Below are 16,790 nucleotides of genomic sequence, written 5' to 3' on the forward strand. Positions count from 1 at the left end.
TCTTCTTGCCTCCTTTAGCTGGTCCATAATCTTTCATCTTCCGATCATAGCGGACTTTATCTGCCTTTGCCATTTCATCAAACTTCTATTTCTCTTTGCTAGACATGGTCTTCCACCTCTCAGAGCACTTCTTGGAGAACTCGGCAAAATTGACGGGAACCTCTGGGTTTTTCTTCTTATGTTCTTCCCTGGATGTCTGCATGAAGAAGGCATAAGCAGACATCTTGCCCTTTGGTTTCTTGGGGTCACCTTTAGCCATCCTGACTGTATTCTTCGCTAGTCTGGGCAGCGCAGGGCACGACGCGTGGCTCAGACTATTTATTTATTTTTAATTATTTATTTACTTCATGTATGCGAGTACACTGTTGCTGTCTTCAGACACACCAGGAGAAGGCATCAGATCCTATTACAGATGGTTGTGAGTCACCATGTGGTTGCTGGGAACTGAACTCAGGACCTCTAGAAGAGCAATCAGTGCTCTTAACCATTGAGCCATCTCTCCAGCCCAGGTCTACTCTTTTAGACAATAACTTAAACACTCTCTCTCCCTCTCTTTCTCTGGGTGCACACAGGAAACCAGAAGAAAAGTGTTGGACCCTCTAGAGCTAGAGTTACAGACAGTTGTGAGCTGCCAGCTGTGGCTATGCAACTGAATTCTAGTCTTCTGGAAGAGCACCAAATGACATTGGTCATTGAGTCATCTCTCCAGGCTTGTGGACAGTGAACTTTTGTTTTTTTTTCTCAATTTTTCCTGAAAAGAGTGGAGGCAGTGTCTTTGAGGTCCAGAGTGTGGTAGTTTGAATATTCTTAACTGAGGGAGTGACACTATTGGGAGGTGTGACCTTGTTGGAGTAGGTGTGGTCTTGTTGGAGGAAGTGTGTCACTGTGGGGGTGGACTTTGCGGCCCTCTTCCTAGCTGCCTGGAAGACAGCAGTCTTCTGTTGGCCTTTGGAACACAATGCCAGCACCATGCCTACCTGGATGCTGCCATGCTTCCTGCCTTGACTGAACCTCTTAACCCTTAAGCTAGCTCCAATAAATATTGTTCTTTATAAGAGCTGCCTTGGTCATGGTGTCTCTTCACAGCAATGGAAATTCTAACTAAGACAATGAGTCACAAACTATGTGAGCGGACTGGAGAGAGTCTGAAGCCAGTCTGTCCCAGGACAAGTCAGGGAACACTTAGCCACCCTCTGGTCTCAGCCCTCACCATGGCATGGCCATAGCATCACTGAGAGCACCAAGAGTGGTACATATATATGTGCCCTCTGGTTTAGGGACAGGCACAGTCCAGCCTGCAGGTCTACCCTGTCTTGCTGTCCACGAGGATTACTGCAGCACAGTCCTCTTGGGCTGAAGGGGACTTCACCAGGAGGATCCCTACCTGTTCCTCATGTGTTACCAGAGCACATTTAGCAGCCTGGGCTGGGTTTGTTCCTTTCTAACTTTGTCCCTTCAGCTGTTTGGTCACATGGTCACGAAGGTCTTCCTTACTGGCATTTGCAGTGCCCCACCCCACCCCAGCAGCTGAAAGTTGACTGCTGAGGTCACCCTGTTAGCTGTCTGTTTTGTAGTATTTATGCCACTCAGCTATAACTGTTTTCTTGCCTGGCTACAGTTACCTTACTTAGTGTCAAAAGCCTTTCCGGACCTTCAAGCAACTAAGGAAAGTAATGGAGCCAGCAGCTGATGACTTTTGGCATTTTAACTGTCTCTTGCTATTCTGGGGCCAAATGGCTTCTGGCTGTTTAACTCTCTCTTGCTGTTCAGGGACCAAGAGCTGGATGGCTTCTGGCAATTTAACTCCTGCTGATAGCAGCAGGGGATTAGGAAAAAGAAACAGTTACTTGGGTTCTTACTTTCTCTCACTGCCTAGTGGAGTTGGTTAACTCTTTCTGAGCCAGTGAGAAAGGCGAAAGAAAGTAAGTCAGGCACATAGACGAAAGCACCCTGGATGAATCAGAAAAGGGCTGCCCCAAAACTTTATTATTGCTTTCAGCTTTTTGTAGCTTTTTAGACAAAAAGTTCTCTATGCAAGAAAAAGTTAGGTCACGGATAAAATGTTACACCAAAGGGGAGTTACAGAAGGATGTTGACAGTAAGTTCAAAGCAGTGTTTCATTCTTTAAGCTCATTGGAAGTTTAAAGCAACAGTTTTACATGGCCTTGCTTTATCATAGTGCACACCTGTGGCTTCATCCTGGGATCAGAACTAGAATGAATGTTTTTTCCTTGATCACCAATCTATCCCAAGTTTATTTCTCTTCTTAGTGCAATATATGAAAGCTCATTGCATTCCACATTATGCCTCCTTTAGTTACTATTCTGTGAGGAGGGGGATATTCTATTCTTGATTCTAAGTTTATTACATCTTTCTGGCAAAACAACTAAAACCATCTTCTTAAACGTTCTTCTTCAAATTATTTGAGTCAAATTAGGAACTCTATAAAGTCATTAATTCATCTGAACAGCATTAATTCATGAAAGTTTATCTTCGTGTTGATCTGCAAGAAATCTGCCCAACAGGGTGGGCTATCACCCAGGAAGTAATCACACCAGCTGTAGGCTGCGAAGATGTTCTGGTGTCCATTCACACCAAGCCAGATAAATGAGGTGTACGGCAGTGACCTCCACGAAGCAGCACATCAGTAGCAAGAAGCAATCCTGGGGTGAAGTCTCTGGGCTGTGCCTCACCAGAGCACACTCATCAGAGCTGAGTAAGATGGTGGGCCATCTCCAGGGAGCCCATTCGTCCACTGCAGCTCTTCCTGCATGGCATCCGCCAACATACGTTTTAAAAAGAATTATTATTTTATTTCTGCATACATATCTGTGTATGATATGGGGGTGAAGGTGGGGGTGGCGGATGCCTTCAGAGGAATTATTGGAATTCTAGGCAGGTGTGAGCTGCCTGACATGGTTGCTGAGCCCTGGACTCAGGTTCTCTGGAAGAGCAGGTAAGTGCTCTTCCTTCTGAGGTATTTCTCCAGCCGCCTCCAATCCCAGGTAAAGGAGTAGAGTGTGTGTGTGTGTGTGTGTGTGTGTGTGTACTCGTATCCCAGCCCTAATAATAGCACACATTAGATGCAAAAATTGGTAACATTCACTGTGAAGCATCCCCAAGTGCATGGTCACGCCCGTCTGCTGCTCCCAGACTGGACTGAGGATGTGCGATCTGTGGAGATGTTATAGAGCTCTTAGGGAGCTCACAGGCAGTAGTAACCACTGCAGTCTCCAGCCTCTGCGTTTAATATATTCTGCTGACTCGGTTGACCTACTTTGGGCCCAAGACACGCGCATAGAGGTCAACTACTCGGGTAGGTGTGAGGCAGGAGCTGCTGACCTGCATAATAAGCACGAGGGAGGATTCCAGACCCTCAGTGCTGGGCTGGGTGCTCCAGAGCCTGTGCTGTTCTGGAAAGGGGAAACCAGGTGTCCTGGCTGGTTTTGTGTGCCAATTTGACACAAGTTGGAGTTATCACAGAGAAATGAGCCCCCCTTGAGGGATGCCTCCATGAGATCCAGCTGTAATGCATTTTCTCAATTAATAATCAAGGTGGAAAGGCCCCTTGTGGGTGGTGCTATCCCTGGGCTGGTGGTCCTGGGTTCTATAAGAAAGCAAGCTGAGCAAACCAGGGGAAGCAAGCCAGTAAGTAACAACCCTTCATGGCCTCTGCATCAGCTCCTGCTTCCTGACCTGTTTGAGTTCCAGTCCTGACATCCTTTGGTGATGAACAGCAATGTGGAAGTGTAAGCTAAATAAACCCTTTCCTCCCCAACTTGCTTCTTGGTCATGATGTCTGCGCAGGAATAGAAACCCTGACTAAAAAAAACAGCAGGCATCAAGCAGGTAACAGCACCTTGGGACAGTGCAGCTGTCTTGTAGAGGCCACCCCAGGCTGAGGACTGGAGGGGAGGAGGATGTTGTGTGGCCCTGGGAAGCACTTCTCCACCTGTTGGAACATCAAGGCAGGGGTTTGGAGATGCTCAGAGCAGCCCAGACACTGAAGAGTGAGGGAAGAGGAAGTCAGGGACTGATAGAAGGTAGTCTTGCCACACATGGTCCACAGGATATCCTCGGGATCTGGCATTGATGGGTTCTTTAATGAGCTTTGCCCTGAAACCCCCAGACCTGTTCTGGCTGTGGTGTGAAATACGGACACCAGCTTAATAGTTACAGGCCTCTACTCCCAAGGTCATCAATAACGCAGGGCAAGCCAGGTACTGTGTCTCCTGAACTCTGAGGAATCACGAGTGAGAAGAGACCACACTGGAGATAGGGTAAGCTGACAGGGTAGATTAGAAGGGCTCCCTGGTAGGAGGGAGCAAGAGAACTAGTGAACAAGGGGAGCAGCTACAAGGAGCAGCCTTATGAAGGGTCTGCTGCTCTTGAGAGGTCCACTAAGAACCCTGGGAAAGAAACATTTCCGTTCCCTGGGGAAGCACACTGGGATCCTCAGAGGAAGCCACTGACAATAAGCCTAGATCAGTGCCGACCCTGACTTAGGGAGGGTAAGTCTGGAGCTGAGTTAGATCTTGGTACACATGGCTGGAAAAGATACCAAGACCAGAGCTGAGCTCCTGTCTGAACTTCTTCAAGGTCTCACCAAATATAATGAAACTAACCTAGTAACCAATCAAAATTGTACTAATGTCACTGCTTTGCCCCCTACTGATCATAGTAGAGGTTACCTAACACTTCTGAAAATTTCCCTTGCATGAAAGCCCCTTAGGCTGCCGCCACTTTGATGAATGGTTGACCTCAGAATGCTGGTAATTTCTGCAGAATACACTGTCTTTTCTTTTACATACTATTTGAGTCAGGGGTCTTCCTTCGGCGATCCTCAAACCCTATCACTCCCATAGTGCTGGAACGCACTGGGTCTGAAGATGTGCGTCTCCCAGGGTTAGGTGCTATCATCTGAGCAAGAGGGGCTCTGGGAAGGGAGGTAACAGGGTCAGTCCAGGCAGCTCTGACCGAAGTCTGAATGGCAGGGTTCCCAGGCAGACTTCTGACCTCCACACCTGGCCAGCCACCGACAGAGTTCCTCCCCCCTCTGAAGAAGAACATGGCCTCTGAGTGCTAAATCCTGAAAACTAGCCATTTCCAGGAACTGAAACTGAAAGCTGTTTGGGCACCAGGCCCCACCCCTTGGAGAGGAGGCAGGCAGAGCTCACGCCTAAAAGTTGGGGACTTACATCTGGGCCAAGATAGATAGAGCAGGGTCTGAGAGGGAACCTAGGAGCTCAGGCTGCCCTTCAGTTGCTCCTGCCTCTTCTAATCGCTCTTCCCCACAGGACCTTGCCCCACCACACTTCTCTCTCTCTCTCCTGACCGTCCTGAGCCTGGATTGCAGTTTTGTAAGGCTTCTGAGCAGGTAGGTGAGGGGCTCCTGGTTGGCCTATAAACCTGCTCAGAGCAGGGGAGTCTGGGGTCAGGTGTTCCTCTGGGGCACCCTGTGCAGCAGGCACCCTCCTGCACTGTCTTCAGGACCAGAGTGCCTGGTGTCTGGCTGAATCAAGTCCTTCCAATTCACCAGAGAGAAGCAGTGTGCTTCTTTTTTACCTGGGTATCCCTGGGTTTGTGGGTCTTCTGAGGGGGCCTAGTTAAGAGAAAACAGGTGGGATTTTACTCAGTCTCTCAGTTATTGGCCAGAGTCCAGGATCAAAACCTCTCCTGGGCAATATCTGGATGTCCCGGGGCTATGTAAACACAGTGGTTCTTTATTCGGAGGAGATAGAGACTGGGACTTGAAAGATGGAGTTTCTAAGGAAACTTTTTGTATAGTTCTCAGTTCAATTATTTTAAAAGATATTTATTTAGTGTGTGTGTCTGTGTGTATGTGACAATCAGAGGACAACTTGCAGAGCTGATTCTCTCCTTCCACAATTGAACTCACATCATCAGGTTTGGTGGCAAGTGTGTTTACTTGGTAAGCCGTCTCACGGGGCCCTTTTAAAACAACCAAACCAAATCAAACCAAACCAACCAACCAAAACCAAAATCTAAAAACCCAAAACACCAAAAAATAAAGAAATTAAAATAAAATTAAATTAAAAAAATTAAAACCAAGACAAAACCAGTTCAAATATTTCATCTGCTTTAGAAAATCTGGCACACCACAGGCACCCACCCAGCTCAGTCCTTCATAGATAATTATGGTGGGGGCGGGGGGGGATGCTTTAAACACCACCTACCAAAAGCATGCTGGGTCCAAGGCTGTTCCCACTGACCATGGGGTGGATTACCACCCTTTCCTGGAATCAGTAGTACCCGGAAATTCCCTATGTCCCCACAATGGTGAAGTGATAAAGAACAAGGTAGGATTGAGGGTCCAACAGGGTCTGTGTTCACAAAAGTTTTTGACCACAACTAGTTTAGGCTGTTTCCCACATCTCTGGAAGCCCCTCTCGTGGAGCCTCAGAGTTGCTGGATGAGGAAAGAACTGTGTGGAGTACTTGATAGGCAATCTCTTCCTAAGTGTGAGTTTTCAATGTTTGCATAGTTGAGCTCGGTGAGGTGGCTCACACTTGTAAAGCATTGGACTTAGGAACTGGGGGCAGAAGATTCAGTTTAAGTTTCCATAGTGAGTTTTAGATTAGCATGGGCTAATTTTACTCATATATTAGACTCTGATTTACATTTTAAAATGCTTGTGATTAATTAGTCTATAATACTTGCATAAAAGAATAGGTCGTGGGCCAGTGAGCTGGCTTAGTGGGTAAAAGTGATTGTTGCCATGCCTGAAAACCCAAGTTTGACCCCAAGGACCCACGTGGTCGATGGAGAGGACCAACACCCACAAGTTGCATGTTAACTGTTACAAGTGCGCCCGGCGTGCTTGACACACCTCCAACACATTTAAATAAGTCAATATATATACATGGATGTATATATAAAATATACATTTAATAGCATTTAAATAAATATTTCAGATAAATAGTAATAAATTAATGACAAATAAGATTTTAATAAATATTTAAATAGCAAGGTTGCCTCATGGCACGTTCACATACGGATAAGGTCAGTCTTCATTACCTTTCTCTTTGCTGTGACAAAACTCCTGGGAGGAAGCAACTTAAAGGAAGAAGGGTTTAATTTGGCTCATGGCTAGAAAGGATGCAGCCCTCTACCGTAGGGAAGGTGTGGCCTCAGGGGTGTGATTCATCTGAGCATCCAGAGTCTGGGCAGAGAGAGGCAGATGCTGGCACTTAGGTTTATTTTATCTTTATCTTTTTAAGCCAGTTCTGGAGTCCAGCCCACAAGTTGGCGATGCCTACATCCAGGGTGAGTCTTGCCTCCTCAGGTAATCCTCTCTGGAAATATGCTGACACATATACTTCACCGTGTGCCTCACTGATACCCTGGGCATGTTGTGATGCAATCAAGCTGACAACTGAAACTGACCGACACAGATGCTTACATGAGCCCACTCCCCCTACTACCCTTAGGTTTTAGTTTGTTTCACTTAAAGAATAAAATTTCCGTGGGTTATCAGGAGCTTTTTTAGTAAAGTTGTACAATTGGAATAAATATAATAAAGCACAAGTCTCTGGGAAGGGTGGCACACACCATTAGTCCCAGCCCTCAGGAGGTAGAGGCAGGTGGATTTTTGTGAGCCTGGGCGCAGAGTAAGTTCCAAAACAGCTATGGCTATGTAAAAAAGACTCATAAAAAAAAACAAAAACAAAAGTAAAAATAAAACAAAACATTTTTCAGTCAATTGAATCCAGTAGAGTAACATGCAACCTTGGTGAATCATGGTACAACACTTGAGAGTGTGCGTGTGAACACATGTGTTCATGCATGAACACGTGTGTGTGTGTGTGTGTGTGTGTGTGTGTGTGTGGTGGGGGTGAGCATGCCCCTGGGTTCTATGAAGCACACCTCTTTCTGTGAGTACATTAGATTTCTGAGTCGTGGCTCACGTGGTCTGGCTCTCCTCCCTGCCCTAGCTGTCCCTCTCCTGTGAGTTTCCTTGTTGGCGTGGTGTCCCTTCAGAAGCCAGGAGGGTCTGCTCCTCATTCCCAAGGATGTCTGACCCATGTGCCAAGGGGTAAACCAGAGGCAGCACAGGTATAAACTGGATAGGGCCCTCAAATAGGGAAGTGTGAGGCCACTTGAACTCTGGGCCAAACTCTGATGGCTTATAAAGCCTTGTCTGTGCCATGTTCCCAAGGCTGTCCACACAAACAGCCCTACAGGACTCCTCTTCCTGATATTTTGTCAGAGGGATGAGAAAAGCAACTGACCTGGTCATCTGCAGAAAACTAGGGACTTGGGAAGCTGTCCACACTTCACCAAGCCAGCACCACTGGAGGCTCAGGAGGAGCTGGCAGCCCACTCTTGTCACATGGAGACTGAAGCCAGGCCCCCAGGGTTGAGGAGCTGAGGAGGAGCAGGAGAAGGAGCAGTGGGGAGGAGCAGTGCTGGGCTGAAGACAGGACAGCCCATCCTGGAAGGCAAGCAAGGGAGGTAGAGGATGGGACTATGGAGGGCAAAAAACTATACCATAAGACTTAAAGGTGTCCGAGAAGCACCTTCTAGGCAAAGGAGCCTTGGATTTCTCGGATGGACACCAGGGCACAATTCTAGTAATTTCTTGGGGCCCCATGAGTAAATCTGGCAGGGACCTCCTTTGGGATGGGGGATGGGGGATGGGGGTTTCTGTTGTTGTTGGGCTCTTTTTGTTTGGTTGGTTTTTTTTTGTCTTTGTTTTTGAGACAGGGTTTCACTGTGTAGCCCTGGCTGTCCTGGAACTCACTCTGTAGACCAGGCTAGCCTCCAATTCAGAGATCTGCCCACTTCTGCCTCCCAAGTGCTGGGATTAAAGGTGTGCACCACCACCACCTGGCTGGCAGGGCGTTCCTTAAAGGACAGAAGATCTATGTGAGACTCAGGAAAAATTTCAAATATATGGTGCTGAGTTTCAAATGCATTAAAATTTTGAGGGAAAGAACCAGGGCACTCACTCGTAGGTGGCGCTGCATCCACCTTCTGATGTGCAGCCCTGCATTCCTTATGCCATTTGTCTTAGTTAGGGTTTTACTGCTGTGAACAGCACCACGACCAAGGCAAGTCTTAAAAATGACATTTAATTGGGGCTGGCTTACAGATTCAGAGGTCCAGTCCATTATCATGAAGATGGGAGCATGGCAGCATCCAGGCAGACATGGTGCAGGAGGAGCTGAGAGTTCTACATCTTCATCTGAAGGCTGCTAGCAGAATACTGGCTTCCAGGCAGCTAGGATGTGGGTTTTAGAGTCCACACCCACAGGGATACACCTACTCTAACAGGGCCACATACCCTCTAATAGTGCCACTCCCTGCACAGAGCACATACAAACCATCACACCATTACTGAATGTCACTGGGGAAGGGAAGAACAGTTTTCAGAGTGCAACTAGAACAAACAGCCACTGATGGAGAAGGGATGTGTGAACCGAAGACTTGCTGGGTCCTCAGGGTGGGAGCTGACATAGGCTGTTCCCTGCTCTGCATACACTTCCTCTGGGTAGCCCAGGCAACCTGGAGCATGGACATTTGTACCCAGTGAGAGACTGGCCTGACATTCCAGTGTTCAGCTTTGGGGTTTAATGTTGCCATAACAGCTATAGAGCTAGTTTTGCCTTCCAAGAAAGCGCGCATGCACAGGAGGGCTCAGCTAGCTCTGTAATGAGCAGGTCTTGGTGTAGGGTAGGCTGTGGATCTGAAAGCCTGGATAAGGAACAGTGCTTCCTGGGGGTGCCTGTGTTCACAGCCACCCCAACTCCCTTTCAATGTAATTGCAGGTTGCCCCATTGCTCAACAACATGGAAGAGGCGGTTGAGTCACCTGAGGATAAACAATTTGAATACTTCTCAGATGCTGTATTCATTCCCAAAGACAGCAATACTTTATCTGTAAAAGACATTAAGAGAATTGAGACTGCCGTGAAAGAAGGGAAGGTAGTGGAAGTGGTTTCTATAGTTAAAGAGATCATACATAACGTTTCCAGAAACAAAATAAAGATCGCTGTGACTGGGGACTCTGGCAACGGCATGTCATCTTTCATCAATGCCCTCAGGCTCATTGGACACGAAGAGAAAGATTCAGCTCCCACTGGGGTGGTGAGGACCACCAAGAAACCAGCCTGCTACTTCTTTGACTCCCACTCTCCCTATGTGGAGCTGTGGGACATGCCTGGCTTAGGGGCCACAGCCCAGAGTGTGGAGAGCTACCTGGAGGAGATGCAGATCAGCACATATGACCTTATCATCATCGTAGCTTCTGAGCAGTTCAGCTCAAATCATGTGAAGCTGGCCATAACCATGCAGAGGATGAGAAAGAGGTTCTATGTCGTCTGGACCAAGCTAGACAGGGACCTCAGCACAAGTACCTTCCCTGAACCTCAGCTACTGCAGAATATCCAAAGGAATATCCAGGAGAATCTCCAGAAGGAGAAAGTGAAGGAGCCCCCCATGTTCCTGGTATCTGTCTTTAAGCCTGAATCACATGACTTCCCAAAGCTTAGGGAGACACTACAAAAAGACCTCCCTGTCATCCAGTACTATGGCCTCGTCGACACCCTTTACCAAGTCTGTGAGAAAGCTGTTAATGAGAGAGTAGAGTCCATTAAAAAGAGTATAGATGAAGATAACCTACACACAGAGTTTGGGATCTCGTATCCGGATAACGCGATAGAGATTCGGAAAGCCTTCCATAAAACCTTTGGTGTGGATGACAAATCTCTCCACCAGGTTGATCTGGAAATGGAAAATACAACGCTAGTTGGGAATTTCAACGCTAGTATGGAGTCCCAGGAGACCCAGAGGTACCAACAAGATGACTGGGTGCTGGCTTGGTTGTATCGCACTGGAACCCGGTTAGGCTCTATGGGTTTTGACAAAGTGAAGTGCTGCTTTAGCTCTCATTACAATCGATGCAAACAACAGAAAGATGCACTTGATGAAACTGCTGCCAAAGCTAAGGAAGTTCTGTTAAAAATCCTGAGACACTCCATTTCCTCATCCTTAGGAAGGTTTAGACAACTGAAGTCTTCTCCCCAGCCCTGTACCCCATGTGTACCCCCAGTTGAGATAACACCCCCCTCCCCCACACCAAGGGATCCAAGTTCCTTGAGATTACTAGGCTGACTTTCTTAATGGGTATCCCTCTCGTGAGACACCATAATGGGTATTGCTAACTGAATTACCTGGGATCCGACTATAGGACAAGTTTCCCTGCTCTAATTGCTCGGAATGCCACGTTTGACACATGCTCACCTTAGCGCCTACGATGAGGGGCCTCTTGGTCTATTCCTGTCTCTTTTGTCTCTTTTCGTCCTTGACTCTGGAGATGGAGTATCCCTTAAGGAATGGGGAAGAGCTTGTCTTTGGCTATTGTCTGAAAAACATGGCCAGCAGAGGCCTGTTCTCCAACCCCTCCTCTGATCTGTAAAGAGGAGAGAGGCATTAACTCTGGCATTACTAGTAATAGGATTCACACAGTGCTGAAGAGAAGGATTCTCAGCACCCTACACTACCCTTGATGGTGTCAATGGTATCATGATTAGTCCTGGTCCTTCACACTCTGGGCTCTCAGTCTTATACTGGACTTCAACTTCTTCAGCAGCTCCTAATTCTGCAGGCTGCACCTCCATCCAGACACACACGGACTCACCTTCCACCTGCTTGTTCTTTGGTTAATGTGGTTCCATGGAAGTCACAGGAGAGGTCTGCAAAGAAACCGCAGAGGTTTTGTCTGTCGTCTTTATGACATTCATATGTACTCAGAAATAATTCCTGAGGTCAAGGTTATGGTATAGATGCTGCTCCGGAATGTCGACTGTAAATAAGAAAGTGTGTTTGCTCTTTAAAAGCTGGCCTGAGGTTGTATGTGTTGGTCACAGGGTATCTCACCTGGCCCCAGCATTGAGGAAACTGTGATCTCACTGTTGGCCAGGCTGGAGAAGCAGGGTGTGAATTCTCTCCGTGTCTTAGGTCATAGACATAGATTTTTCTCTTTGCTGGTTGTATGTACATACCTATCTATATACAGATACAGAAGTATATGTACACAGATATTATATATTCATCACACTCATTTATTATGCATTGTATGTAACACACATGTAGTGTTGATCTTTGTGATGGAATAAATAATCACAGTATATTAAATAAATAGATGTATTATTTTTGTTCTTTATTTTTTGATAACTTCATGCATGAACACTGTATTCACATCACCTCACCCTTCTCTTCCCCCACAAAACTCTTCCTGCCCCCACATGTTTTTAATGTTGGATTTTAAAAAAGATTTTATAAAACATATATGATATAAACATTTATTATATATATATATATATATATATATATATATATATATATACACACACACACACACACACACAGGGTGGGGGTAGAAGAAAGGGAGGGGGAGAGGGAGAGATTTTTTTTTTAATATTTCACTTGTAACATCAAAAGTGTCAGAACCTGTTTCCACAGCCATGGGGTTCCCCTGCACAGTGGCCTTCCCTTCCTGCATTGAATCCTAGGGAAAAACTGACAGGTCAGTCGGAAGGCAGGAGGCTCAGCTAGTCCAATGTGGACATCTTTGGGTCCACCCTCAGGCGGTACCTGCCTGGAAAAGACTGCTATAACTTAATATGAATAGGCAGCTCCTTTCAGTACACTGCTCCAAACAGTCTATAGAGAGGACAGTGTGAAAGAATCTGATTGTCCCGGAGCCAGGAGGCTGCTGAGCGACAGACTGGCTTTCACTGGAGAGCTTGGGAAGAAGATTCTACTACTATCCAGTACCTGATTACGGAGTAGGTATTTCTGCAGAATTGACTGGGAAAGCTCAGGCTCAAGAGGTAAACAGCATTCACAAAGCCCCTCTCCATGTCTCAGATACAACTTTCATGACCCGTGCTGGGGTGGGTTTTTCAGTGATGTAGCTTCTGAGAGACCTTGCGTCTGTAAGTAACCCTTTGCCTATGTCCCTGCAACCCCAATAAACCCACTGGTTCAGTACACAAGACTTGGGTGGGATTGCTTCTCTGGGCACCACTGTCTGGGATGAACAGACATTTGTCCAGGTCTCCCTAGGAACAGTCACACAATGCTGGTTCTCACTCATGGCCATGCAATGAGCATTCACCATGGTAGGGAAGCATAAACGAGCAGTTTGAAGCATAACTGACTGTAAGAATATAATATTGGAACCCTGCTGCTGCTCAGGCCGCAGCACCTGCCGCTGCTCCTTCTCACAGACACTGACAGGTGTCCTGCGAACAGACTCCCAGATGCCAGAGTGTCTGTCTCACATGCTGAAGTGAGGTGGCCTCAATAAAAGCTCACATCTCACCTCCCACCCACTTCCTTGACTTCTAGAAATCAGACATCCTGGCTCCATTCATGTGCAGGGAAACCTACCAGATCCTCGGAAAGGAGTAAGAGACCCCACCCCACCCCCTGCTTCTGCCACCCACACAGGCCCTGATTTCTTCCCAACAGTGTTCCAGCCTCGCTGTTGTCTGTCCGTCCATTGGGGTTAATAACTCTTCTTTTTGTTTTTTGGGTTTTTTTTTTTTTTTGAGTTTTTCGAGACAGGGTTTCTCTGTATAGCCCTGGCTATCCTGGAACTCACTTTGTAGAGCAGGCTGGCCTCGAACTCAGAAATCCACCTGCCTCTGCCTCCCGAGTGCTGGGATTAAAGGCGTGCACCACCACAAACTTTTTACCCTTAACAGTCCATCTCCGTCAATTACTTTCTTGAGTCCCCATCTGAAAAATTTCACTAATAAGGCATAGCATGTTCTCACTGACAGATCCGGGGTGAGCTTTCAAATATTGTGAGCCAGTTCTTCTTTGCAACCACCTTTGTGGGAACTAAAAGGGGGCAGGGGAAGAAGGGGGAGGGAGGATAGCCCACGTCCGGCCAGAGTTCCTCCTATGTTCTGGGCAGGCAGACTCGGGTCAATCCTTAACTCAGCAATTCGCAAGCTCTGGCTTCTGTTTGTTGCACATACGATTTTTCTAAGAGTCCTAGTGTTTTTACTAAGGGTTGTTTGTTTGTTTGTTTTGGCTTAGTTTTACTAGTATAAGATTTTATGCATTCTCTATCTTCTTTCCGGAGTCTAATTTTTACTTGCTATCCATACATATCCAAAGGAGACCAGGACCCACTCTCAAATGTTGTACAAAACTCATTTCATAATTTCAGTAGCTTTTTCCTTTCTTGAGGTCCCAATACTGACTCTGCTTCATTTTCTTAATTTATTTCTAGACATAATTTCTTTCTTTCTTTCTTTCTTTCTTTCTTTCTTTCTTTCTTTCAGATTTATTTATTATTATATGTAAGTACACTGTAGCTGTCTTCAGACACACCAGACAAGGGCGTCAGATCTCATTATGGGTGGTTGTGAGCCACCATGTGGTAGCTGGGATTTGAACTCAGGACCTTCGAAAGAGCAGCCAGTGCTCTTAGCTGCTGAGCCATCTCTCCAGCCCTAGACATAATTTCTTCAAACTTTCTTTGCAAGTCAAACATTAATATGAAACTACCATTGTGCAGTTATTACATTGTTCCAAAAATGAGAATGCACAGCCTGCACCTGGGCCACTAGGACTGTGCTGTGCCTCCCCCCGCCCCTCATGCCTCATAAGAACCATTATATCAAGGAACTTCTAGTTTCACAGAATTCACCAGAGCAGGAGAAAAAAAAATAGGAAAGTCAGATATAATAGAATAATTATGCACACCAAGGCCAATTGAAAAGTAGTCACACACAAATGAAATCTATACAACCATTGTCCAGTGCTAAGGTCAGGAGAAATGGGAACCAACTTTTTACAAATGAGCTGCCTGCGGGCTTCTGAGAGGTCACCATCCAGGCCTGCTGCGGGTAGCTCCTTATTTCTGATGGCAGGTCACCTGTAAGGATGTGTCTCCTATTTCTCAGGGTCCCAGGCACCATACATGTCATGGTATGCAGTCCCCAGAATTTAGGGATTCGGGGTCCTGGGATTCCAATGCTGAATTGGTGTGTGGATTCCATGAAGGGCACTGTATGGGCAGACAGCTACAAAAAAGCATCCCCAGCCTGTGTCTGAAAACAGCCTACAGAAAACCTAGGACAGAGATGGGGAGGAAGCAGGGAGGCATGTACCTGCTCCCCCTAGTGGTAGGATCGGCAACCTGCAGAAGGAACGCTCCGTGATCTTTCTGGGCTCTGCTCATTTTCATCTGGGAAAGCTGATATAAACAATTCCATTTACAGCTGGGTATCTTTCCACTCTTGTCTCTCAACAGCACACCTCCCCCAAGTATGGCTGATTAATCATCCCTTTCTCTGACCCCTGGTGGCAGGTGACCCGCGGAGCGTGGAGGAGGAGTGGCTGAATGGAGTCTGTTTAAACAAAACAAAAACCATTCTGGCCACATTTGAACAACAAAAGGCAAAGTTTAGTAAGAGTGACTCCTTAATACAAAGGTCCGTGCCACAAACCTGGCTACCTTGCAAAGAGATCATAATAATTATTGTTTCTTTATCAACCAAAAGCATGCATGTGTAAATGATCATGTCTTATAAGTATGCTTTGCAATTGGCTCATTTTTGGGTATTTATAAATAAGTATATATCAAGGCTGGAGAGGTGGCTCAGTGGTTAGGAGCACATACTAGTCTTCCTGAGGACCCAGAAAAAGTAGTTCATAACCAGCACCACAGAATCCAACGCTTTCTTTTGGCCTCCACAGGTATACACACACACACACACACACACACACACACACACACACACACAGAGAGAGAGAGAGAGAGAGAGAGAGAGAGAGAACTTAAAACATCATCATCATCATCATCAACAACAACAACAAAAACAGTTTGGCCCAGTAATATGGCTTAGAGGTTAAAGGTCTTGCCACACAAGTTTCCCAACCTGGGTTCAATCCTCAGAGCTCACATGACAGTGGATAAAAAGAATTGATTCCACAAAGTTGCTGTCTGCCCTCTACACTTGCCATGGCTTGCATGTGTCCACAGACACACTTCCCAACCCCCCCCAAAACCCCCACAAGTTAATAAAAAGTTATTTGTATAACCAGTTTAATATGTCCCTTACATTAAATCTTAATTTTAAACATATTTTGAGATGAGGGTGAATAAAGCAAGGCTGTATTTACAGACACAGTGAACAAGAGTGACGTGCCTTGTGCTTCTCCATTTGTATGGTTGGTGACTCTAGAGTCCTCTTTTGTGCCTTAATCTGCTTTTAAGAATATAACAGATATCCAGGCATGGTAGTACATGCCTTTCTTTAATCCCAACACTTGGGAGGCTGCTGTGGGAGGATCTCCATGATGCCCTGGCCAACCTGCTCAACATAGCAAGCTGAATCTGCCTGTGTCCTTGTGGTTTGAAATTCGGGCTGTGCATCCATGTTGTACTGCAGCATACCACGTTGGGGGCAGGGACAGTTTGGAAGAGATGGATTGTGATGTCGTCACAAGGGAAGTATCTTGTGAGGAGACACTTTACCCTACCTCCACCCGTGCCTACACATTTATAGGGAGGGTTTGAACAGTGGACTTTGAGGCCATCTTTACTTCTGCAGTGACTCTAAGACTCTGTTGGGAGGAGGTTCTATCTCTCTTCCACCCCATACACTTTATTGACTTTTATCACCATAGACTGAATCTCTGCTTTATCCTCTCAATATATCCTGATGGATTTTGAGCAGCCATTATTAGGTTGTCCAGAAAGGGAGAGCAGATTTCCATTTCCCCACGATGCTGTAAGAGCTC

The 16,790-nt window shown here is 46.3% G+C and overlaps 1 protein-coding gene across 3 annotated transcripts; it reads left to right on the forward strand.

Annotated features, from left to right (window-relative positions):
- The first annotated feature begins 5,167 nt into the window (after positions 1–5,167).
- LOC110304897 (immunity-related GTPase family M protein 1-like) lies at positions 5,168–12,186 on the forward strand. 3 transcript variants are annotated; one of them, XM_021176567.2, is made up of 3 exons: positions 5,168–5,377; positions 7,242–7,287; positions 9,792–12,186. In XM_021176567.2, the coding sequence occupies exons 2-3, from the start codon at positions 7,273–7,275 to the stop codon at positions 11,133–11,135; spliced, it is 1,359 nt and encodes a 452-aa protein (XP_021032226.1). In that variant the 5' UTR covers positions 5,168–5,377; positions 7,242–7,272; the 3' UTR covers positions 11,136–12,186. The 3 variants fall into 3 exon arrangements, with proteins under 3 accessions (XP_021032226.1, XP_021032227.1, XP_021032228.1); XM_021176568.2 differs by having other exon boundaries at positions 7,246–7,287; XM_021176569.2 differs by lacking the exon at positions 7,242–7,287.
- The last annotated feature ends 4,604 nt before the right edge of the window (positions 12,187–16,790 follow it).

Source organism: Mus caroli, chromosome 11 (genome assembly GCF_900094665.2).
Source record: "Mus caroli chromosome 11, CAROLI_EIJ_v1.1, whole genome shotgun sequence".
Taxonomy (NCBI): Eukaryota; Metazoa; Chordata; class Mammalia; order Rodentia; family Muridae; genus Mus; species Mus caroli.